General features: G+C 45.2%; 1 protein-coding gene across 6 annotated transcripts in view; it reads left to right on the forward strand.

Moving 5' to 3' along the window:
• Window positions 1–26,753, forward strand: part of Ano2 (anoctamin 2) — a 349,715-nt gene that overhangs the window by 313,678 nt on the left and 9,284 nt on the right. For all 6 annotated transcript variants that reach the window (NM_153589.2, NM_001364562.1, XM_006506117.3 and 3 more), the window contains 3 exons: window positions 9,064–9,216; window positions 9,584–9,636; window positions 11,418–11,599. In NM_153589.2, coding sequence (NP_705817.2) covers window positions 9,064–9,216; window positions 9,584–9,636; window positions 11,418–11,599 — 388 coding nt within the window. The remainder of the gene's footprint in view (window positions 1–9,063; window positions 9,217–9,583; window positions 9,637–11,417; window positions 11,600–26,753) is intronic.

The raw sequence follows: 26,753 nt of genomic DNA on the forward strand, positions 1-26,753 counted from the left end.
CCCTACAGGCTTATGGTTTGAACGGTGGTCATCATCTTGTGCTGCTATCTGTGCGGAGATGTGCTCCCTTTTGAAGCAAGGGCTTAGCCCTTAGAAGGAAGGTGCCAGGGGTGTTGCTGAAGGTTACAATCTGGCTTCTGGTCCCATCCTCACTCTCTGATTCTGGGTTAGTTGTGATATGAATAGCCTTTGCCATATACCTGACACCATGAGAGACACAATTGCAACAACTGCACAAATTTGGTGCTAGAAGCAGGGACACAGATGTGCATCTGTTGCAAAGTGCAAACCCCATTCAGGGTGGGTCTCAGATCCTGTCCCCAAATGAAATAAAAGGCTAGTAGACTGAAACTCTTGAGTGTGTGCTCCAAGGCTCTCAAAGCACTGGGAAATTCCTTTCCCTGAGCCATCCTGTTTACAGAACTGAGCCAGCCCACTGGATAATTGGGTACCTGCCCTATCTCTAAACTGCACTTAACCACAGTTCGTGCACCACAGACAGCCCTGCTCCAGGGTTTCTGGGAAACAGGGTGAGTCCCGGGCCATTGTCTCCTTTACTTCTGAGGCAGAAGCTGCTTGATGCTGTCCAGACTGGGATTCTATCGTCCCGTGCATACTTAGAAACAGCAGCGCCACGTCTGGATGCCACGTTACTCCATCATCTCTGCTACTGCCCCTGGCATGCCCAAGGTGCCTGGCCAGTGCCAGGACAAAGGCTGGCTGGAGTGAACAGAGGAAGGATGCTGAGGTTTCAGCAGGTGGAAGGGCCTCTTTTCCATTTCTCCTGGTACAGTCAGGGCGCTCAGAGGGAAAGCTTGGCATTGTGTTGGAGCCATATTATGGGTCCCTGTAATGTGCATATTTGTTTTTTCCCTGTTTTCTGACTTTTTATTTCCTTTTCAATAAAGTTTCCACACACTTTTTGTATTTTTCAAGTCCTAATTTTATTTTCATTTTATTGACTTTTTCACAGCCTTTGGAAGAAAAGAGAATAAAATATGCAAGGGTCCCTGTAGCAATAATGTCTCTTAGAAGTGTCTTTCTGGGCTCACCTGGCTTCCTGGCCTTTGTCTGTCAGTTGCTTTGCCATAATAATGTGATCTATATGGGTGATGGAAGGAAGGGTGAGCTCATGGTTGCCCTCCACACTCCCTGCTCATGTGTGTGTGTGGTATGTGTATGTTGTGGGTGGGGGCTGGGTGTGGTATGTGTAGTATGTGTGTGTGTGGTGTGGGTATGGGGGGTGGTATGATGTGGTGTGGTGTGTGGTGTGGTGTATGTGTGATATATGATGTGTGTGTGTGTGTGTGTGTGTGTGTGTGTGTGCATGGTATGTGTTTCTGTGTGGTGTGTATGTGTTTCTGTGTGTGTATGTGTGTGATATGTGTTGTGTGTGTGGTGTATGTATGTTGTGTGTGTATGGTATCTGTGTTGTATGATGTGTGGTGTGTGTGTGGTGTGTGTATATGTTTCTCTGTGTGTGTGTATGGTATGTGTGTGGTATGTGTTGTGTGTGTGTGGTGTGTGCATGTGGAAGGTAAACAAGAGCAAGCAGATCACTCCATGTATCCATGCATGTATTCAGGAGAATCCTCTCCTTAGTGGTTGGTCCAGGTGTTGCACTGGCATTTCGTGCATCAAATTCTTCTTTTTGGTTTTGAGACAGGGTTTCTCTGTATAGCCCTGGCTGTCCTGGAACTCACTTTGTAGACCAGGCTGGCCTTGAACTCAGAAATCCGCCTGCCTCTGACTCCCAAGTGCTGGGATTAAAGGTGTGTGCCACCACTGCCCGGCATGCATCAAATTCTTCATGTTTAAATAGGTGCTACCAGCCTGTCTCTTCTGTCTCTGCTTCCGGAGCGGGCCCAGGCAATTGTGTAAACTGCAGACAGAATGGAATTGAGTTTTCCTTGCTGTGTTTATTTCCTAGGGAGCTTGTGGATGTCAGTCATCTGAGCAGGAAAGATCTTAACTTTCGGCATCAAACAGGCCTTCTGCATTTCTTTTTCTTGGTCTTGGAGGCAAACCCACCAGTGACTAATTGTGTGCTTTCCAGGGACCTACTGAGGGGAACAAGTTATTCCTGCCTGGTGCTGGCTCCACAGCATGCAGTGATTGCAGCTGCTGTCAGACTCTGTGACACTGACTAAGATGTTTGTGTGCTCGTTTTCCTGAGTGCTTTCTTGAGCTCTTAGCAGGATAGTAGCAAGCTGTTTATCTTAGTCAGGTTCGTGTTGCTGTAACAGAATGCCACAGGCTGGGTAACTTAAACACAATAAAAATGGATTTGGCTCATGGCTCTGGACTCTCAAAAGTTCAAGCAACTGATGAGACACTCCTTGCTGTGTCATCCCACCGGGGAAGGCAGAAGGGCAACAGAGCACAAGAGAATATAGAACAAGAGGTGACAAACTTGCCTTTATAATGAATTCACTTTCCTGACAATTAACCTTGTCCTATAATGACATTAACCCGTCGCCTCTCAGCGATCCGGTTCTAACACACAAATTCAGTGAGCAGTAGAGCACATTCAAACCGCAGCACAGATGGTCTTTGCTTTCTCTTGGTGAGCACGAAGTCTATGGGTGGACTTCGTTCCATAGATAAATGCTTGTTGAATGACTGGCAGATGAAGTGAGGGAGTGGGTAGTGAACGGTGAAGATTGACAGGTCACATGTCTGTCACACATGCTGCTGCTTTCCCCAGCATCAGAACCCAGGGCTGAAGACATGGCCTGCACCCCTCCCTTCCCATTGCTCTGTCTATTCTCAGCCACCAACACTCCCAAGTCCTTGTGTTTGTCACCAGACACTCTTAGAAGAAAAGGATGGTGGAGCATATCTTTAAAATGAGGGCTTGAGAAATGACAGCACTGAATTAGCACCACGTGCTTTTCCAAGACCATTCAGCAGAACAAACGGACCACATACCCTCCCTTCCCCGTCTTGCTCACCACTGGTTCACAAAAAGGATGACCCTGAAGGACCAGGTTTCCTTCTCGTTTTTCTTAAGATAAAAATGTAGAGGAAAAAAAATCTAGCAGTAGAGATTAATGCAAAGACTAACTAGACAAATGTAGCAAGGAGCAACGAAGTCAAAGTCTTCGTGGCAATGCTTAAGATCGAGTTTTCCAGTTCTCCTGTGACATTTGAAAGCATGAGATAAAACGCGTTTGATGTCCTGAGTTTATTATAGTCTAACTGAACCACTGCATTTCCAGTCAAGCTCCCTGGAAGAGCATTGTGAACCTCAGTGGGACAATGGTAGCACAGAGTCCCAAACACAACCTCACCAGACAACGCAGTTCCCAGCTGCTTCTGTTATTTCTGAGAGTCCTTCCTTGGTCTTCCTCAGTTCTCACCTCCATTTTTCTCTCAGAGGATCTAACTCGTACTTATCAGACATTTCTTGCAAACTTACCAGACAGGACAGGTCATTTGCCTGTTTTCTTTTATATCCTTGTTTTTACTACCAATGTTAATGGTTTTTTTAAAATTATTTTTGTTAATTAAATTGGTTCATGGATAATTGCATGTATTTATATGATGTATTCTGATGTTGTCATCCCTGTCTTCTTTCATTTCCCTCCCCTTTACACACACATTTCCCCTCATGTGTGTCCTTCTGTCTTGTGACCCACTGAGTTTAACCAGGGCTGCCTGTGTGGCCACAGACAGAACATACTGGGGCCTCGGTGGGTCCATAACTGAAGGCAATATTTCCCCTTTTCTCAGAATCCATCAGCAACCAGTCATTCAGCAGGAAGGTCCCACAAGCCCCTCCCACATACATGACTGACTGTTGGCAGGGCCAGTTCTGTTCAGGCCCAGTGCCCATAGCTGCTATGACTTCATGTTTCAATGGCCAGGGCATGTGAGATTGCACAGCCCTTCTCCTTATCTTCTGGCTCTTACTCTTTCTATCTTCTCTCCTGAAACATTCCCTGAGCTACAGAAGCATGGTAGGAGCATCTTGTCTAGTGCTGAAGCTCCACATCTCACTTAATTCTCAGCATCTCAGACAACCGTATGTCTCTGTATTGAGTGCTGTTCACTACAAAGGGAGGCTCCCCTGATTAGGGGCTGGAGTAACATTTGTCTATGGGCACAAGCTCAGATACTTAGAAGGCAGTCTACCATCATTTAGCAAACCATCAGGAATAAGTTGTCTGCTGAGGCCTATGGCTTCCCCATGGGTGTTTGGCCAGGTTTACTGTACCAGGCACGGGTTCCCATTTGGGAAGCCAACCCCAAATCCAATCAGAGAGCAGCTGGTCACAGTTGTTCAAGTGACAAGAGGGTAATGTAGATGCAGTAAAACTTCAAATATGGTCCCTGCTCACTCTCAGGATCTCCCCCCCCCCTTCCCCCAGGGAGCAGGTCAAATAAACGTAAAGCAAGGCATTGTGGGAGGGCAGAGGAGAAGAGTGCTGCCCTCTGCACTTCAGTCTAGATGGGGAAGTTGGGAAGTGAGGAAAGAGAGACTCATGGGATGGAGGTGAGTGGGATGGGGTCAGAGTTGAGCCTGAACAATGAATAACAATCCACTCAGCAGACCATAGAGTATTGGTGTACAGAGAGACTCTGAAATCACAGATGGTTTGAAATGGTCGGAAAGCAGGAAGGGTTGACCTCAAGAATTCCTACTAAACACTAGCCCTAAGGACAAAATACTGGGCTAGACGGAAAGAAATGAGTAAGTCTGGGTCAGATCACAGTGGACTTTGAATGCCAAGTCAAGGGTCTGGACTTTACTGTGTGTGTGTCCATAAAATGGAAGGGTAGATATTTTCCCTGATGACTTTTTAAATAAATGAATGAAATATCAGGATTTTGTTCCACTGTTAGCTTTTCTATCCGCCCTGGCAAGTGTGTTCTGTTTTCCCTGCTACACCATTTATTGTTTTATTCTCTAAGTAGATTGTCCCAGAATGTCCTTGCTGGCTGCTGTCTCTTTTAGCATATTCCGCTCCTCCTTGTTATTTTAGCCCAAGCCCAGGTAATCACTCACAATTTTAATTGTCTCCAGCGTTAGACAGTGTAAGGCTGGCTATTAGTAAGACTCTTGGCTGCTGAGCTTGAGTAGAGGAAACCCCTGGAGTCTGTGCCCAGACTTGTTTCCAGGCTCCGTGCTTCCCACCCACATTTCTGGAGCACTTTACTTTGTAAAGATTTAGTTGAAAATCAACTTATGGATTTTTCCTTAATTGGCTTGGCCAGGGTTAATCTGTCACTGGCCCAGCCAAGCTGGCTTCCATTATGCAGCCACACTGAGGATTTCCTGTGTTTCTCTTGTCCTAAGGGAGGCTGGCTGTTTTTAGAAACAAATAGTGTTGGTGAAGGCCGGCATCCCTGTGTCCTCTGAAGTGAACCCAGCAGGGCTCCCATCTGACTCAGCCCTCCAGACTTTTCCTTGAAAAGAACAAATCTTGGATTTGGCATTTGCATGCTAGAGGTATATGTGTATATATATGTGTGTGTGTGTATATATATATATATATATATATATATATATATATATACCCTTAGATTAATGCAAGCCTTGCTGTTTATTTCTGGCTCTTTGGATTACCTCTTGGAAATGCTCAAGGATGTGCAGTCCATGCTGGAAACACCTGTAACATCAGGATGTGTGTAGAGAGGGGATTTCTATGTCTCTGGATACCTCAGAGTACCTGCAGAGAAGGGGCAAGGGCATCCTGTGGCACTTCTTCTGAGGTTGTCCCATGCTGACCGCACTGATTTACATGTAGGGGAGGGAGCCTGAAGCTTTTATTATGAGATTTGAGTCATAGTGGGAACTATGGAGTGGCACTAGAAAACAGTGATGTTAAGGCACGATTTTGTGTCTGGACAATCTGTGAAGGTGAGATCTGTCCCTCGAGGACAGCCGTTCACTAAAGACACAAGCATAAGAGGACAGTCCCACTTTCTCTGTGATACTGCAAGAATGCTGGATTTCCCAGGGCCATTGGCAGGTATGTGGTGAGGTCATGCTGTATGTGATAGCAACCTGTCAAAAAAAGCAAACTGCCCCTTTCCACCCCACGGTGCCCTCTGAGGCCCTGAGGTGTTCACACAGTCCTGGATATCGTTCCTTATGATCACATTTGCTCTGAACTCACTAAACCAAGAGCACTAACTTCTAAAGAAAGGATTTTGAAGCCAAAAGTATCCTGTCTATCAGGGGCCAAGGGATGCCACAAGATCACACCATGGGACAGACCTCATGCAAGAGATTTATTGGGGGAAGGGGAGACCAAATGGCTGCCTCTGAGTGGGCGTGGAGACAGTGGTAGACCAGGCAATGATGGTTGGCTTTATGGGGGGATGAGTCCAACCTTGCAGCTGAGACATCTTGCCATTAATGACACCTGGTGGTCTCCTAGAACTGTCCCTCAGTTACAGTAAGTACAATTAAGCTTCATAAAATAATCCTCGCCAGACTAGCATCTCGGACTGCACATGGAAGTGCTGAGAACACATATAATGTCTGATACCTAATAATTGAGAAACCACTGGACATCAAGGACAAGGCAGAGGTCAGGGTTGTAGAAGCAAGAGCAGTGGCCACACCTGTGAGGTAAAAAGCCTGCCAAATCAGAAGCATTTTGGCTAGGAAAAGTTACATGCGCATTTTCTTTGGAAACTTTTAGTGACGTTGGCTTATGTTCTTTGTGTACGGACACACACATACTCCTGTGTTTGGGTCCTGTCTTCTCATTCTTTCTGTAACTACCCTGAGACCATGATGCGTGTCTAAGGGCACACGAGCCTCAGCACCACAGCATCTCACCTTAGGAGATTTAAAGCAGTGCCTCTGAGCTGTCCACTTAAACAGAAGTGTAGAAAAGGACTGAGTCAGGTTAGGGACACATCTGAGCGCAGGATCTGGGCTTTTTCAGAGTCACTGAGTCTCTAAACCTTAAGTTTGTGTCTGTTTAGCATGTAGCTTATACAGTATACATTTTAATCATTTCTGTATGCTAATATGTCTTTCACTAAGAATAACAGTATATATAAAACACATAGCTAACTTATTACTTACATAAATAACTTACTCTTTGGCCTTGGTATATGCATATATGTGTGTGCTGAAGCCGGAGGTTGGCTTTATGAATCTTCCTCTACGGCTTTTCACCTCGGAGGGCTTTTTGGATAGGGTTTGTCCCTGAACCTGGAGCTTGACATTCAGGCTGGAGTAGGCAGCCAGCAGAGCCAGCTGTTTCCCTTGACCAGCACTGGGATTACAGATGTGTGTCCTACCATCCTGACTTTTTATGCAGAGTCTGCGGAGAGGAACTGGGATAGCAAGCACCTTACCCACGGACCCTTATATCCCCAGCTCCCACGTGTTCAAGTTACATTTATTGAACAATTATTAGGTATCAGACATTATCTGTGTTCTCAGCACTTCCATGTGCAGTCGGAGATGCCAGTCTGGCGAGGATTATTTTATGAAGCTTAATTGTACTTGCTGTAACTGAGGGACAGAATGGTTGGTACCTGCTGTTAATGTGTGGGGAATTCAAGTAGAATGACTTTCCTGGAAGCAAATTTGCAAAGAGCCCCCACCCCACCTCCACCCCCACCCCAGAGTATATAGAGCCTTTGGCTTTACAATAAAGAAAGACACTTGAGTAGGTAGTCCCAGCAGGGCTAAGCACTGACTGCTGCAGGAACAGGGGACATTTTGGAGATGGGGTTAGAGAGGCAGCTTAGAATAGACTGAAGTGCCGGTGTGCCAAAACAAGGAATCTGGATTCTATTCAGTAAATAGAGGGGATTACACGGAAATTTTTCTGAGTTGGGAGGGTCAGATGACAGGGTCAGATGACAGGGTGTGTGTGCTGCAAGCCAGGGAAGTCTGGTAACAAGGAAGGTAGCTGGGAGGGTGTGGCAAGGCTCCAGGCAGAGCAAAACTGCAGGAGTACCTTTGCTCACTGTTCCTGTAGGTCAGAATGCTCTCTGGCTCCTCCTAGTCACACACACACACACACACACACACACACACACACACACACACACAGACACACACACACAGACACACACACACACACACACACACACACACACACACACGAGCACTCGTGCCTCTTCCTAGATGGTGCTGAGGTCGTTCACAGGGAAACTTTGTTTAGTCCCCACTTGAGTGGACATCAGCTCCATCTCCTCTGCTTCTCTGACTCAAGCGCATTCATTTTCCCCCTCTCAGAACACATTTGCAAAAGTCCTGTTGAACATCTTTACATTCACTTAACTCTGCCCTCTAATCCCAGCTCCTCCACAACAAGACTAGGCCTTTGCCTCCCTAAATACTTGGCACAAAGCCTGACATTTTTCCAGTCCTCAATAAATGTGTGATAAATGAATTCTTTCCAAATAAAAGCAATGGCTCTATCTATGGAAACCCAAGCTGGACCTGAATAATCCCAGCAGTGGGGGTCAGGTAGGGGTGCTGAGGCACGAGGATCAAGAGTTCAAGGTCAACAAGGTCTATATTGCAGCAAGACTCATCTCAAAAAGGGGGTTTCCAGTTTGGGAGGCAGTTTTTGAAGTTATGCTAGGGGCTGACAACCTATGGTCCGAGGGCCAACATCAGCCTACTCTGTAGACGGCTTTTGTAAATAAAGCTTTGTTGAAAGCACAGCCACACCTGGGAGCAATGGCAGAAGTCGTGATAAGGCAAGCCAGACCATAGATCCCAAAGTATTTCCTCTTCAGCTACTTACAGCGTTTACCAACCCTTAAGTTAGCCACCTATGATTAGTTTCTGGAGGTGGGGGATAGAAGTGTCCCAGTCACACATCACTTCATTCTGCCAGCTGTGTGAGGAAGGGAGGAGGGGAGGGAGGGAGGGAGGGAGGGAGGGAGAAAGGAAGGGAGGGAGGGAGGGAGGGAGGGAGGAAGGGAGGGAGGAGACCCTGATAGAGAGGACTGGGGCCACGGATTAGAGATGGGAAGGAAGAAAATGCTGATAGAGAGGACTGGAGGCCATGGATAAGGGATGGGCTTTGCTCCCATAGCTCCCTGCTGAAGCCTCTCCTGTGTGTTCTCTTCTAGTCATCCAGTTTGGTTTTGTCACCCTTTTTGTGGCCTCCTTTCCTCTGGCCCCTGTGTTTGCTCTCCTCAACAATGTCATTGAAGTGCGGCTGGATGCAAAAAAGTTTGTTACAGAACTGAGACGCCCAGATGCTGTGAGGACCAAAGACATTGGTATGTTGCCCCTGACCCCCACCCTCTGAGGCCTGGCATTCCCCCTTCCCTTCCTTCCCCATGAGGCTCCTGCCTCCTGCTCCCCAGAGCTCAGGAGGCCAGCACAGCCCTCCTTTCTTCACCCCTTGGAACTTCTGTTTCCTTCCTTGGATGTGGGAAGGCCAGTGGAAGTCATTTAACTACCCCATGTTGTCCCCTAAGTTTCCAGACAGAAGCACCCTAAGTTTTTCTATGCAATCCCAGTTCTGGAAGGGGCAGAAAGCCTTCCCAGGTAATCTACCTACACAGTGCCATCCCATTCTGGGGTCTCGCTGTCTCTAAGCCCAGGATGGGACTAACCAGAGATTTCTGCACCTCTGTCTTACAGGAATTTGGTTTGACATTCTCTCTGGAATTGGCAAGTTCTCCGTCATCATTAATGTAAGTGTTTGCATTCAGAAAGCCTTAGCTCTAAGGGAGGAACTTGAAGAGAGCCCAGCCTTCGAAGCAGGAGCCAATCTCATTACCTTCCAGCGTTTCCCCACTTTGGAGCTTTGTTTTAGACAGTCCCTTCTTCGTGGTTACACAAGCCTTGTATATAACTCATGTTGCTGCCTGGCAGTGCAGTTTAGCTTTGAATTTTATTAAGAAAAAGGTGCTTATCCACACGACTATATGCCTCAGCTTTAAGAGTCAAAATCAGATCTTTTTGGTGCCAAAAAGAATGAAGAAACAATATGCCCTATCTGCCCATCTCTTTCCATTTGGTTTCTACCCTTGTGTACCTGGACTGTTGCCTAGGTTGCGGTTCCTAATTCCTCAACATTCTCAGCGCAAAGCCTTGATCACTCTCCGGGACTGGCATGTTCTGTAGGTTAAGCTAAGAAGAGGAAGAAGAGGGGTGTTTTTCAGACTCATATACATGGCAGAGAAATTACTGTTCTCTGGATGAACAGTGGCCAGCTAGGGCCTCCCTCCAGCTCTTCCTTCCAAGAAGGCACCAGCCAGCTAGGTGTATGCTTAGAAATCCATAGTTTATGCTCCCTCGAAAGCAGAATATTGGTTTCTAACCTAGGTCCTTGACAGCTGCCTACAAATGATCAAGAGGTTCTGGGGAGTTGTGGAATCAGTCTGCTGCAGGTTGAATGTTTAGCTGTAGGAATCACCCCTTTGGACGCTTAGAGATAAAGCTCAATTTAAAAGGGGATAAGTTGTTACTTTGAGTCATGTCGACTAGAAAAGAGACCCTCAGTGCCAGCTACATTCTATCTGTGTTACAGAGTGACAGGGCAGTTTGCTTCTCTGACCACTAAGAGTTTTGATTACTTATCAAACCAACAGGACATAGGAACTGTGTCTACCATTTAGGAAGATTCTAGAAATGATGCAGGATAATGGAAGGACAAAGAAGTGCTCAGCAAATCACAGTTATGATAATTATCCGTATGTTATTAATTTTCAAATATGGATATGGCCCACTTATGTCTATACATTCAGGAAAAAAAATACCTAAACCAGATTTTAAGGGGCCTTAATTATTGCGCAGACTATAGTATAAACAGCTGCCAAAAAGATTTAAGGTTCTCTTTGCAGAAAGTCACTCCAAATCCAAACATGCAATCACTCACCTGCGTTCAGCTTACTCTTGGTCATTTGTAGAGCACTTAGACATCCCATATGCTGTGTGGGAGGAGTATGGCCCATCTAGCAGGTCCAGTGCCTCTTCCCTTCTGTCTCTCCCCTTTCATAAGCTGAATAAAGAAATGCTTCCATTGCACGAGGCACTGCAAAGTGTCTGGAGAGGATGATCTGACTGAGGAAACTGTTTAACTATTTTCCTAGCTCTTTAGTCCTCCCCTAGGACATATGCAGAGGGCCTCCAACTCTCTTGTCCACCAGCACCACTTTCGTCGAACCAAGGGATTTTCTCAGCATACCTTCAACTCTGTTTTGCTCAGCCAACAACAGGGTCAATCCAAGTATCTTAGAGGTGGCCCGAAGCTTCCAACTCTCAATATTGTCATTTCCTCTGTCCAAAACTGTGAGCTGTGTGAACTTAGGGACAGGCTCTTGAGCATGCTGTAGATGTTCCCATGTCAATGCTTGTGGCTCCTCTTGATGCTCTGCCCAAGAGTGGACAGCACCCTCAATCACATGTCCCCTGTGCCTTCCAGGCACCACTCTTTGAGACTTGTTCTTAGTGCTTGTCATTCTGTCCCCAGGCTTTTGTCATTGCTGTCACCTCCGACTTTATCCCCCGCCTTGTGTACCAGTACTCCTATAGCCACAACGGGACACTACATGGCTTTGTGAACCATACACTCTCCTTTTTCAACGTCAGTCAGCTGAAGGAGGGAACACAGCCTGAAAACTCACAGTTCGACCAGGAGGTTCAGTTTTGCAGGTAAATGATGTGGGGGAGGAGGGCCAGGAGCAGTAGGTCCAAAGAGTTATTTAGAAGACCTGGAGGGGGCTTCTTCTTCCTTTTTCTCCATCTCCTATCCCTCCAGAGTTGCTATGAACTCACTTGATTGAGTCACTCAATATTATTGAGAGCCTTTTATTACATACTATAGAGCAGATCATGTGCTATCTAACTTTGACCATGTTGTCAAGGAGAAGAAAGAGCAGAGGAGTCAGATATCATATGGACTCACATGTAGGCCCATGTGCATGGTGAATAATCAGAGGACAAGGAACTAGAGTGGAAAAGATGAGCTTCCTACATGAGCTGTGGGGAGATGAATGTCAGAAAGGGGAAGTACTCTAGCATGGAGCTAGACAATGGAGTTTCAGTGAAGGAGGACTTTTGAGAAACTAGTGCTGGAACTAGAAACATAATATAAAATATGTCAGAACTCCTGGGATCGCATAGGCCAAGCACAGAATTTGAATAGCATAAAGAACACACCAGAAAGCTGTGAAATCTCACAGCACCTCTAATATGATATGATAGGAAGGCATGGCCTTTTAGTCATCAGAGAATGACACACACAAAGTGTATGTTGAGGTAACTCATGTGATTTCAGAGAGGAAGATGAGCTAGGGTTTGGAGAGCACAGAGAGGTAGTCAGTCAGGCTGCTGAGCCACTGAGACATGAACTGGGATAGGCCTGGGCTAGAGTCACCAAGGAATTAAGAAAAAAAAAAAAGAAAGATTTTTTTCACATGATATGCTGCAGAGTTAGTGGTGATAGACACAGGTGGAGGTGGGGAGGAGGCTGAGTGTGGACATGGCTTGGCAATCATGGTTCTGGTGACATGTCGAGGAAGGTGCTAGAACCTGATCTTACGAGATAGGGTGGGATTCTGACTTTGGTAAGTTGGAATCTCAGTGCAGTCAAAAGAGTGAAAAGATCAATACTTGGACGATCATATCATACTGAAGGTGCTGCCATACTTCACGGCTTCCCATGTGTTCTTCTTGCTATATCCAAACTCAGCATTTTGGCCTGTATGACCCCAGGCATTCTGACACACTCTTTTGGTCATTACTATCTTCTCAAATGTCCTCTTTAATCAAACCTCTACTGTCTAGCTCCACACTAGAGCATGCTCCTTTTGCCATTCAACATTTATGTGTGCCGAGTTTGATGTTGGTCATGCTGCATTGCCAATGATGGTTGGAAACCCAAGCAGTGGTTTTCACCTTCCCCCTGGATATGTTCTAAGCTGGTATTCAGAAGAGGTGGCTGAGTGACACCACTCCAGGAATCCCCAAAGTCAAAAACAGGAAGCTCTTTGTGACTTCTCAAGGAAAGCTAAAGAACAGAGGGACAGCGGGGAACAACTTGTTTGACCCTACTGGACCCTGGAGACATGACAGTCTCAGCCATGCCTCCATCAAAGACCACACCCCACATATTGCAAACACAGACTAAGAAGCCAGGGGGAGATGTGGGACTGGCAGGGATTGTTCTGGCCACCATCCAGTGTGTCTTGTGAAAAGCTGTTGGCATCCCGTCAAAGCAATGTTCTGCTTTCCTTTTTCTTAATAGCATATATGAATTAGATAAAATAATGTTTCACTATGTCATTTTTATACATATAAAAAGATGTACTTTGACCATCCTGTTCTGGTTTCCCTATCTTGTCTCTTCTTCCCCTCTCACCAATCCCCTCCTCTTCCAAGTAGTTCCTTTTCCAGTTTTATGTCCTTTATAAAAATTCTAGAATCTGCATGTGAGAAGTACACGTGCAGTATTTACTTTATTGAGACTGACTTGTTTTCTTTGACCTGATGTTCCCCATTTCTAACCATTTTTCTACGAATGGCATAGCCTTGGTGTTCTTTATGGCTGAATGCAACTCTCTCTGTGTCTGTCTGTGTCTGTGTCTGTGTCTGTGTCTGTGTCTGTGTCTGTGTCTGTGTCTGTGTCTGTGTCTGTGTCTGTCTGTGTCTGTGTCTGTGTGTCGTGTCCCGTGTCTGTCTGTCTGTCTGTCTGTCTGTCTCTCTCTCTCTCTCACTCTGTGTGTGTGTGTGTGTGTGTGTGTGTGTGAGTTCACATTTCCGTTATCCATTCATCTGTTGATGGGCATCTAAGATGACTCCATTTCTTACTTATTGTGACTAGAGCAGTGATAAATATGGATATGCAGAGTCAGGCATGGGGACACATGCCTTTAGCCCCAGCAGAGGCAAGTGGATCTCTGTGAACTCAAAGCCAGCCTGATTTACATAGTGTGATCCTGTTTCAAAAAAGAAATGGATATGCATCTGTCTCTATGGTATGCTCACTTAGATTGCTTTGGAAATGTACACACGAATGACAAAACCAGACTGTTTGGTAGTTTTATTATTCTATTTTTTTTTGAGAGAGACTCCACAGGATCTCCATAGAGGCGACACTAATTTACGTTCTTTGCACTAGCATCGCTTGGTATAGTCAGAACAGGGGGCATCTGCTCATGTTTTCCCCTGTGGCCTCAGAGTCAGACACTCCTAAGAGAGATGCTTAAGCTCAGATCTAGAGTCTGAGACCACGAGAGAGATGGTTTGGTCATCCCAACCCAGACAGCTTAGCTTACTGACCTGTGATTTAAATGGATGGCCATGTTCAACTCAGCACTAACGAGATCTTAACTGTAGTCAACCAAGAGAAGACAAAACAGCAGTGACCAGGCCCCCCAGCAGACTATCTATTCATTTATATGAATATAGTTGTTTCAAAGGTTTTACAGGGTGGAGGAGGGGCTACAAAGTGCCTAACCCTCAGAAGTCCTCTTGTGTTTGGATTTCCTCCTACACTAGGCACTGCCCAGGCCACTGGATCTGGCTGGTTTGTCAGACTGTCCATGGTGCTGGATTTTGGTCTGTAGCTCTAACAGCCCTGTTCTTTAGCACAGGGGTTCTGTGCCAGAGCTGCAGGACATTTTGGGTGTAATCACGGACCTTTCTAAACCTAATCCAGTCCCTGAATAATGACATGGAGACTATATTTATTTATAAGCTTTTGGCCTTGTAGCTAGGAGTTGTTTCCTGCTAGCTCATAATTCAATTGTCCCTTTATACTAATCTAAATTCTACCACATGGCTGATTAGTTACCTCTCCTTCCTTTCTGGCCTCCTTCTGGCTCCATGTCCAGCTGGCTGAATCGCCCATGTCTGACTCTTTCCCAGAGTTCCTCTTTTTGGAAGTCCCACCTTACTATTCTGCATATTGCTATAGGCCATAGGTTTTTTATTTTAACCAATCAGAAGGTGATGTTTACAAAATACTAAGGCCAAAAGGTGCTTAATAATACCAAAATCCACTCTGTAATCAGATCTTTGCTAGTTCAGAAATTAGCATTTGAATAATACATGGATAATCTTTACACACTACACAAAAACATCACTCCAACATATGGATTGTTCGTGTTGCCCACAAAGTCAGTTAATAGATTTGCACTAAACAAATAGGCCCTGAGAAGTAGCAATTCTAATATTTTTAGTAACTGGAAATAAATAATTTTTTTAACTGTAAGTGATTGTGGAAACAGTCCCTTAATGTTTGAGTCTATCAAAAAGAAATCAAAAGAAACTGGTAAGACTTGGGAAACTTTGGAGTTCTCTAAGATTATAGATGTTCCTGGCGACATATTCTGAACTAAAGTTCAGATCAAATTTCTACAAGAGCACAGACTCCCAGGGTTATGCAGTGAGAACCAAGGTGAATACTATCTGTCTCTTCGTCAGGTCTAGCAGCACCTGTCAGTCATAGAGCGAACCCCAGGGATCTTTCCCCTCCCCCTCCCCGGATTCTAGATCACACAGTAGCAGTTATGTTTTCTAAATGCCATTGTCTGATGGATCCATACTGGGAGCCAAGAGTAGATCTAATTTTGAATGAGGTTTAATTCAATCAAACAAGTCAAACCCTAATCTTTATCTCCCAGTTCTACTTTAGTCAATGCGGACTGTACTTTAGTCAATGCGGACTGTACTCCACATGGTTGGCATCAGCTGTCCTGACCAATCAAGCGGAGTTTACTCATCCCACACTGCAAAGGCTCAGGACCTGGACATGAGTCAGGACACACAGGGCTGAGCTTCCGGCATCTGCTTTAAAGTCTCTGGATTTTCCAACCATTTATGCACAAAACTCTAACAGTACCTTCATAGTTTCTATACAGGTAGATGAAATTATGGTGTGTACATTACCTGTTCAAAATTATCCTGAGGATGAGGAGATGGCTCAGAGGGCAAAGATGTTGCTGCACAAGTGTAAGAATCTGAGTTCTGACTCTCCCCGTCACCCCCCTTCCCACTCACACAAGGCCCAACACAGTAGTGCAATTCTGTAATCCCAGGGCTCCTGCAGGAAGACAGTAGGCAGAGACAAAATAATCCCCTGAAGGTCATGGGCTAGCCAGGTGTACAAGGTGCCTACCAAAAGACTATCTCAAAGAAGATGGAAGGCAAGGAGTGATACCACAGGCTGTCTTCTGTGCTCCTGTGAACACAGACATAACACACATGATGGAGAGAGAGATTTGATGAAAGAAACGTGCTGCCAATGAGGGACAGAAGTATCAGGAGCATGCTTAGGAGGTGTCTTAGTCAGGTTTTCTATTCCTGCGCAAACATGATGACCAAAAAGCAAGTTAGGGAGGAAAGGGTTTATTCAGCTTACCCTTTCCACGTTGCTGTTGATCACCAAAGGATGTCAGGACTGGAACTCAAGCAGGTCAGGAAGCAGAAGCTGATGCAGAGGCCGTGGAGGGATGTTACTTACTGGCTTGCTTCCCCTGGATTGCTCAGACTGCTCTCTTATAGATCCCACGACTACCAGCCCAGGGATGGTCCCACCCATAAGGAGCCTTTCCTCCTTGATCACTAATTGAGAAAATGCCCCACAGCTGGATCTCATGGAGGCACTTCCCCAACTGAATCTCCTTTCTCTGTGATAACTCCAGCCTGTGTCAAGTTGACACACAAAACCAGCCAGTACAGGAGGCATACTTTAACTCTATCCTTCTGCCAAGAAAAAGTGTCTTCAGAAACAAATCATCCTGAGATCAAACTGGAATGGCCTTTGGACCAGTTAGGATTGTGGGGTCATTGTGCAAATGTTTGAAACCCTGGTACAGGTTCTGTAATACAAAGCACCATAGTCCCTCCATCAGGAAGTCCAGATGAAGCAGGGGTGTAGGTGAGCAGGATGTTCAAATGCCACTCTAATAACATCTCACAGGGTCACTGTGGGGACATTACCTCACTCAGACTTAAATATTTGGGGGTAAGCATTCAAAAGAGATGGAGGATAAAGAATGAGGAATTCAGTGGCTACAGTATCGATCTATTTTATGTTTTTGCTTTATTTATTTGAGACGTGGTCTTCTTGTGTATCGTGAATAGATGAATAATTATGAAGCTTAGAAGGGTATGCTGGCTAATCTTGTGTTAACTTGACACACAAATCTGAGGTATCTGAAAGGAGGAAACCTTCATTGAGAAAATGTTGCTATAAGATCTGGCTGTAAGGCATTTTCTTAGTTATTGATGGGGTGGGATGGTCCAGCTCATTGTGGGTGGTGCCATCCCTGGGTTTTCCTGGGTTCTATAGGAAACCAGACTCAGCAAGCCATGGGAAGCAAGCCAGCAAGCAGTACTCCTCTATGGCCTCCACATCAGCTCCTGCCTCTAGGTTCCTGCTCTGTTTAAGTTCCTGTCCTCTGGTGATGAGCAGCAATGTGGTAGTATAAGCAAACTAAATAAACCCTTTCCCCCCCCAACTTGCTTTTGTGTTATGATGCTTCGTTGCAGCAATAGAAACCCCAACTCTTTGCCTCTTCCTCCCTACAAATGCATGAACACTTGAGTCAGAAAAGAGGATATAGAGGTAACTATTTTCTTAGTTTTAACTTAGCCATGAATCTTTTACTGTAGTGAAAAATACACCTAATAGTGAAAATGTAAAATCCCACGTGAGGCTCCGGAGCTTCAGAATAGCTATTTTGTGTAGCACATCACTGAGATGCACAGACTTGGGGCTGTTTCTGATGCATGGTGTTATGTATTTGCAAGCCCTTGATAACTAAGCACTAATATATCCTAAGACTTTTTCTTTAAGAATTATTTATTTATTTTATGTATATGAGTATACTGTCACTCTGTTCAGACACAGCAGAAGAAGGCATCAGATCCTATTACAGGTGGTTTTGAGCCACAATGTGGTTTCTGGGAATTGAACTCAGGACCCTGGGAAGAGCAGTCAGTTCTCTTAACCACTGAGCCAGCTTCAGCCCCAAGAAAAAAATTTTTTTAAAGAGCTAGAATTACAGGTGTGGGCTACTATTTCTGTCTTACAGATGGTTTTGTTGGAATTCCATATTCCTATGACCAAGCTAGTCTGGCTCGTGAACAGGACAGGGGTGGCAATCATAGAGAACAGGGTGTCAAAGGGGGTGTTGGGTGGTGAAGGGGGTGTATGAAGAGCACTGCATCCAAGAGAGAAGCTAGAATGAGGAGGAAAAATAGATGTCAGATCCAGAACCTATTGGTCACAGTGACGTGCGTGGAGCCTTCGTGATGTTGTCTCTCTGAGCATAGTTAAGGTGACTGCGTTACATTGAAATGAGATGCCTTGTTCAAATATAAGTGGGTATCTTGGCAACAGTACAGCATATGATCTAGGTATAGTATGGCAAGTAGGGTTAAGAAGGTAAGAATTGTTGATGGGAATATCTACTTAATGTGGGTCTTATGAGAGATAAACAGAGACAGGGAGAGATAAAGAGAGGCAAAGAGACATAGACACAGAGAGGCGGGGGAGGGAGGGAGAGACTATGCATATGGCAGAGGGACTGAGATAAGTAATTTGGGAATCAGATGCAAGTCTGTAGCCCATAGTCCAGCTTTATAATTGCTCTGCAGCAGGAAATGGACTTTACATTGATGTTCTGGCAAACAGCCATGAGAACGTGATGGCCCTTCGGATCCTCAGTCATCAACTACCTCTGGAGATGAATAGTCACATAAAACTGAGCTTTGGTCTCCAATCCAACCTTACCAGGGGTAAAGGTTTTTAAAATAGCAGTAAGCATTAAGACCTGTCTCTGGCTGCCCATTTGTAATGGGCAAAGAGAGGCAAAGCCACCGCTTCTGGGGACAGGCTCACCTCAGTTATTGAACTATACCAACACAGCTCTTTCTTAAACAGTTCCAAGATGTTGGGCATCAGGCATGATTAGTGGCTATTGGAAAAGGTCAAGCAGCCACAAGGCACTGGGGGGGATGAATAGTGTCTCAGTTCCTGGCTCAGCAGGAAGCAAGCAGAGAGTTCATGGGGACAAGGACACACATGGGCTCCATCACCCCAACTGGACTATTTGGAGGTGTTGACCATGCAGAAGCGGGCATCCTCAATTGGCTCCTGCTACACTTAAGCGCTTCCATATCCCAAGGCCCTGTGCAGAGCCTTTGAAGAGACCGTTCCTGCCTGCGTCTGTTCCCTGTAACAGAAGAGGTAGCCCACTTTCCCAGGTGTCAGCTCACTGATCTTTACCAACTGTTGGATTGACATGGTGCTCATTAGCCCCTAATTGCCTCTACTGTTTTCCTCTACCAACAGCCAGTTTCAGAAGGCGCTCTAAAGCGGCTCAGATGGTCTGAAATTATTGTACATAATTGTTTCAGCATTAATATGGCACCCAATTCCAGTGAGGCTATTTACAATGTTTTTTTTTTTTTTTTTCTTTCACACCACTGTTTGGAGTCAAGAAAGACATTCACCAGCTGACTCATTATAGAGCTAACACTTCGTCTAAAAGTCTTTCTTGATGGTGGGTGCCCAGCTTCTCAGAGATGGCTTCCTCCTCCCCTTCAGCAATTATGGTTTCACGGCTTGTGGCAGATCTCACAGTTACTGGCTACCCTATAGGTGAGGATGGACAGAGGATGGATACAGCGGAGGGAACCTCGTTCCCTCTCTGCCTATGCGTTTGAGTTGGGTTCAGATGTCAGATATGCCCCTGAGGATTTGCTTGGATGCTTGGTACCTGGCTGGTGGTGCTTTTCTGGATTGTTGCCAAACTCCTTAGAGTGGGGCAGGCATCTCTGGAGGAAGTAGATCACTGAGATTTGAGGTTTATAGCCCTGCCCGACTTCCAGTGTCTACTTACTGATGGAATTAGATGTGAAATGTTCCTACAGCCGTCCTGCCCTCCATGGTGGGCTGTCTCCCCTTATACTGTGAGCCACAGTGACGCCTCTCCCTTTCTGAAGTGGCTTCTGTCAGGTATTATATCACAGTGGTGAGAAGACAAAGAAACAGAGCCTTGGTTTCTATGTCTGTAAACCTGAGGGCTTTCCAAGAAATCTTACGGTTCATTAGTACACGACTTTAGTGCTATAAAAATCTGAAACACCGCAGGTCCCTGCTCCAGCACTGCTCTGCTTCCAGCCGAACCTCTGTGCAAATCCAGCGTCCTCCAACAATAAGCAGGTGGGATGTGTGTGAACCTTTCCTCATTTTTCCATTTCTTTAACATAATAGGAATTGCAGTTAACCTTGAAGTTATTCATGGGTTTGTCTCATAACAATGAAACATAATTTTAGTTAATAGAAACCTCATTTCTGACAAGTCCCTTCCGCTCGACTCGAGACTCGAGCCCCGGGCTACCTTGCCAGCAGAGTCTTGCCCAACACCCGCAAGGGTCCACACGGGACTCCCCACGGGACCCTAAGACCTCTGGTGAGTGGACCACAGTGCCTGCCCCAATCCAATCGCGCGGAACTTGAGACTGCGGTACATAGGGAAGCAAGCTACCCGGGCCTGATCGGGGGCACAAGTCCCTTCCGCTCGACTCGTGACTCGAGCCCCGGGCTACCTTGCCAGCAGAGTCTTGCCCAACACCCGCAAGGGTCCACACAGGACTCCCCACGGGACCCTAAGACCTCTGGTGAGTGGATCACAGTGCCTGCCCCAATCCAATCGCGCGGAACTTGAGACTGCGCTACATAGGGAAGCAGGCTACCCGGGCCTGATCTGGGGCACAAGTCCCTTCCGCTCGACTCGAGACTCGAGCCCCGGGCTACCTTGCCAGCAGAGTCTTGCCCAACACCCGCAAGGGCCCACACGGGACTCCCCACGGGACCCTAAGACCTCTGGTGAGTGGACCACAGTGCCTGCCCCAATCCAATCGCGCGGAACTTGAGACTGCGGTACATAGGGAAGCAGGCTACCCTGGCCTGATCTGGGGCACAAGTCCCTTCTCCTCGACTCGAGACTCGAGCCCCGGGCTACCTTGCCAGCAGAGTCTTGCCCAACACCCGCAAGGGTCCACACGGGACTCCCCACGGGACCCTAAGACCTCTGGTGAGTGGATCACAGTGCCTGCCCCAATCCAATCGCGCGGAACTTGAGACTGCGCTACATAGGGAAGCAGGCTACCCGGGCCTGATCTGGGGCACAAGTCCCTTCCGCTCGACTCGAGACTCGAGCCCCGGGCTACCTTGCCAGCAGAGTCTTGCCCAACACCCGCAAGGGTCCACACGGGACTCCCCACGGGACCCTAAGACCTCTGGTGAGTGGACCACAGTGCCTGCCCCAATCCAATCGCACGGAACTTGAGACTGCGCTACATAGGGAAGCAGGCTACCCGGGCCTGATCTGGGGCACAAGTCCCTTCTGCTCGACTCGAGACTCGAGCCCCGGGCTACCTTGCCAACAGAGTCTTGCCCAACACCCGCAAGGGTCCACACGGGACTCCCCACGGGACCCTAAGACCTCTGGTGAGTGGACCACAGTGCCTGCCCCAATCCAATCGCGCGGAACTTGAGACTGCGGTACATAGGGAAGCAGGCTACCCGGGCTTGATCTGGGGCACAAACCCCTTCCACTCCACTCAAGCCCCGGCTACCTTGCCAGCTGAGTCGCCTGACACCCGCAAGGGCCCACACAGAATTCCACACGTGATCCTAAGACCTCTAGTGAGTGGAACACAACTTCTGCCAGGAGTCTGGTTCGAACACCAGATATCTGGGTACCTGCCTTGCAAGAAGAGAGCTTGCCTGCAGAGAATACTCTGCCCACTGAAACTAAGGAGAGTGCTACCCTCCAGGTCTGCTCATAGAGGCTAACAGAGTCACCTGAAGAACAAGCTCTTAACAGTGACAACTAAAACAGCTAGCTTCAGAGATTACCAGATGGCGAAAGGCAAACGTAAGAATCCTACTAACAGAAATCAAGACCACTCACCATCATCAGAACGCAGCACTCCCACCCCACCTAGTCCTGGGCACCCCAACACAACCGAAAATCTAGACCCAGATTTAAAAACATTTCTCATGATGATGATAGAGGACATCAAGAAGGACTTTCATAAGTCACTTAAAGATTTACAGGAGAGCACTGCTAAAGAGTTACAGGCTCTTAAAGAAAAGCAGGAAAACACAGCCAAACAGGTGATGGAAATGAACAAAACCATACTAGAACTAAAAGGGGAAGTAGACACAATAAAGAAAACCCAAAGCGAGGCAACGCTGGAGATAGAAACCCTAGGAAAGAGATCTGGAACCATAGATGCGAGCATCAGCAACAGAATACAAGAAATGGAAGAGAGAATCTCAGGTGCAGAAGATTCCATAGAGAACATCGACACAACAGTCAAAGAAAATACAAAATGCAAAAAGATCCTAACTCAAAACATCCAGGTAATCCAGGACACAATGAGAAGACCAAACCTACGGATAATAGGAATTGATGAGAATGAAGATTTTCAACTTAAAAGGCCAGCTAATATCTTCAACAAAATAATAGAAGAAAACTTCCCAAACATAAAAAAAGAGATGCCCATGATCATACAAGAAGCATACAGAACTCCAAATAGACTGGACCAGAAAAGAAATTCCTCCCGACACATAATAATCAGAACAACAAATGCACTAAATAAAGATAGAATATTAAAAGCAGTAAGGGAGAAAGGTCAAGTAACATATAAAGGAAGGCCTATCAGAATTACACCAGACTTTTCACCAGAGACTATGAAAGCCAGAAGAGCCTGGACAGATGTTATACAGACACTAAGAGAACACAAATGCCAGCCCAGGCTACTATACCCGGCCAAACTCTCAATTACCATAGATGGAGAAACCAAAGTATTCCACGACAAAACCAAGTTCACACAATATCTTTCCACGAATCCAGCCCTTCAAAGGATAATAACAGAAAAGAAGCAATACAAGGACGGAAATCACGCCCTAGAACAACCAAGAAAGTAATCATTCAACAAACCAAAAAGAAGACAGCCACAAGAACAGAATGCCAACTCTAACAACAAAAATAAAAGGGAGCAACAATTACTTTTCCTTAATATCTCTTAATATCAATGGACTCAATTCCCCAATAAAAAGACATAGACTAACAGACTGGCTACACAAACAGGACCCAACATTCTGCTGCTTACAGGAAACCCATCTCAGGGAAAAAGACAGACACTACCTCAGAGTGAAAGGCTGGAAAACAATTTTCCAAGCAAATGGACTGAAGAAACAAGCTGGAGTAGCCATTTTAATATCGGATAAAATCGACTTCCAACCCAAAGTTATCAAAAAAGACAAGGAGGGACACTTCATACTCATCAAAGGTAAAATCCTCCAAGAGGAACTCTCAATTCTGAATATCTACGCACCAAATGCAAGGGCAGCCACATTCATTAGAGACACTTTAGTAAAGCTCAAAGCATACATTGCACCTCACACAATAATAGTGGGAGACTTCAACACACCACTTTCTTCAAAGGACAGATCGTGGAAACAGAAACTAAACAGGGACACAGTGAAACTAACAGAAGTTATGAAACAAATGGACCTGACAGATATCTACAGAACATTTTATCCTGAAACAAAAGGATATACCTTCTTCTCAGCACCTCACGGGACCTTCTCCAAAATTGACCATATAATTGGTCACAAAACAGGCCTCAATAGATACAAAAATATTGAAATTGTCCCATGTATCCTATCAGACCACCATGGCCTAAGACTGATCTTCAATAACAACATAAATAATGGAAAGCCAACATTCACGTGGAAACTGAATAACACTCTTCTCAATGATACCTTGGTCAAGGAAGGAATAAAGAAAGAAATTAAAGACTTTTTAGAGTTTAATGAAAATGAAGCCACAATGTACCCAAACCTATGGGACACAATGAAAGCATTTCTAAGAGGGAAACTCACAGCGCTGAGTGCCTCCAAGAAGAAACGGGAGACAGCACATACTAGCAGCTTGACAACACATCTAAAAGCCCTAGAAAAAAAGGAAGCAAATTCACCCAAGAGGAGTAGACGGCAGGAAATAATCAAACTCAGGGGTGAAATCAACCAAGTGGAAACAAGAAGAACTATTCAAAGAATTAACCAAACGAGGAGTTGGTTCTTTGAGAAAATCAACAAGATAGATAAACCCTTAGCTAGACTCACTAAAGGGCACAGGGACAAAATCCTAATTAACAAAATCAGAAATGAAAAGGGAGACATAACAACAGATCCTGAAGAAATCCAAAACACCATCAGATCCTTCTACAAAAGGCTATACTCAACAAAACTGGAAAACCTGGACGAAATGGACAAATTTCTGGGCAGATACCAGGTACCAAAGTTGAATCAGGATCAAGTTGACCATCTAAACAGTCCCATATCACCTAAAGAAATAGAAGCAGTTATTAATAGTCTCCCAACCAAAAAAAGCCCAGGACCAGATGGGTTTAGTGCAGAGTTCTATCAGACCTTCAAAGAAGATCTAATTCCAATTCTGCACAAACTATTTCACAAAATAGAAGTAGAAGGTACTCTACCCAACTCATTTTATGAAGCCACTATTACTCTGATACCTAAACCACAGAAAGATCCAACAAAGATAGAGAACTTCAGACCAATTTCTCTTATGAATATCGATGCAAAAATCCTCAATAAAATTCTCGCTAACCGAATCCAAGAACACATTAAAGCAATCATCCATCCTGACCAAGTAGGTTTTATTCCAGGGATGCAGGGATGGTTTAATATACGAAAATCCATCAATGTAATCCATTACATAAACAAACTCAAAGACAAAAACCACATGATCATCTCGTTAGATGCAGAAAAAGCATTTGACAAGATCCAACACCCATTCATGATAAAAGTGTTGGAAAGATCAGGAATTCAAGGCCCATACCTAAACATGATAAAAGCAATCTACAGCAAACCAGTAGCCAACATCAAAGTAAATGGAGAGAAGCTGGAAGCAATCCCACTAAAATCAGGGACTAGACAAGGCTGCCCACTTTCTCCCTACCTTTTCAACATAGTACTTGAAGTATTAGCCAGAGCAATTCGACAACAAAAGGAGATCAAGGGGATACAAATTGGAAAAGAGGAAGTCAAAATATCACTTTTTGCAGATGATATGATAGTATATATAAGTGACCCTAAAAATTCTACCAGAGAACTCCTAAACCTGATAAACAGCTTCGGTGAAGTAGCTGGATATAAAATAAACTCAAACAAGTCAATGGCCTTTCTCTATACAAAGAATAAACAGGCTGAGAAAGAAATTAGGGAAACAACACCCTTCTCAATAGTCACAAATAATATAAAATATCTTGGCGTGACTCTAACTAAGGAGGTGAAAGATCTGTATGATAAAAACTTCAAATCTCTGAAGAAAGAAATTAAAGAAGATCTCAGAAGATGGAAAGATCTCCCATGCTCATGGATTGGCAGGATCAACATTGTAAAAATGGCTATCTTGCCAAAAGCAATCTACAGATTCAATGCAATCCCCATCAAAATTCCAACTCAATTCTCCAACGAATTGGAAGGAGCAATTTGCAAATTTGTCTGGAATAACAAAAAACCTAGGATAGCAAAAAGTCTTCTCAAGGATAAAAGAACTTCTGGCGGAATCACCATGCCAGACCTAAAGCTTTACTACAGAGCAATTGTGATAAAAACTGCATGGTACTGGTATAGAGACAGACAAGTAGACCAATGGAATAGAATTGAAGATCCAGAAATGAACCCACACACCTATGGTCACTTGATCTTCGACAAGGGAGCTAAAACCATCCAGTGGAAGAAAGACAGCATTTTCAACAATTGGTGCTGGCACAACTGGTTGTTATCGTGTAGAAGAATGCGAATTGATCCATACTTATCTCCTTGTACTAAGGTCAAATCTAAGTGGATCAAGGAACTTCACATAAAACCAGAGACACTGAAACTTATAGAGGAGAAAGTGGGGAAAAGCCTTGAAGATATGGGCACAGGGGAAAAATTCCTGAACAGAACAGCAATGGCTTGTGCTGTAAGATCGAGAATCGACAAATGGGACCTAATGAAACTCCAAAGTTTCTGCAAGGCAAAAGACACCGTCAATAAGACAAAAAGACCACCAACAGATTGGGAAAGGATCTTTACCTATCCTAAATCAGATAGGGGACTAATATCCAACATATATAAAGAACTCAAGAAGGTGGACTTCAGAAAATCAAATAACCCCATTAAAAAATGGGGCTCAGAACTGAACAAAGAATTCTCACCTGAGGAATACCGAATGGCAGAGAAACACTTGAAAAAATGTTCAACATCCTTAATCATCAGGGAAATGCAAATCAAAACAACCCTGAGATTCCACCTCACACCAGTCAGAATGGCTAAGATCAAAAATTCAGGTGACAGCAGATGCTGGCGAGGATGTGGAGAAAGAGGAACACTCCTCCATTGTTGGTGGGAGTGCAGGCTTGTACAACCACTCTGGAAATCAGTCTGGCGGTTCCTCAGAAAACTGGACATAGTACTACCGGAGGATCCAGCAATACCTCTCCTGGGCATATATCCAGAAGATGCCCCAACAGGTAAGAAGGACACATGCTCCACTATGTTCATAGCAGCCTTATTTATAATAGCCAGAAGCTGGAAAGAACCTAGATGCCCCTCAACAGAGGAATGGATACAGAAAATGTGGTACATCTACACAATGGAGTACTACTCAGCTATTAAAAAGAATGAATTTATGAAATTCCTAGCCAAATGGATGGACCTGGAGGGCATCATCCTGAGTGAGGTAACACATTCACAAAGAAACTC

This window comes from Mus musculus, chromosome 6, assembly GCF_000001635.26.
Source record: "Mus musculus strain C57BL/6J chromosome 6, GRCm38.p6 C57BL/6J".
NCBI lineage: Eukaryota > Metazoa > Chordata > Mammalia > Rodentia > Muridae > Mus > Mus musculus.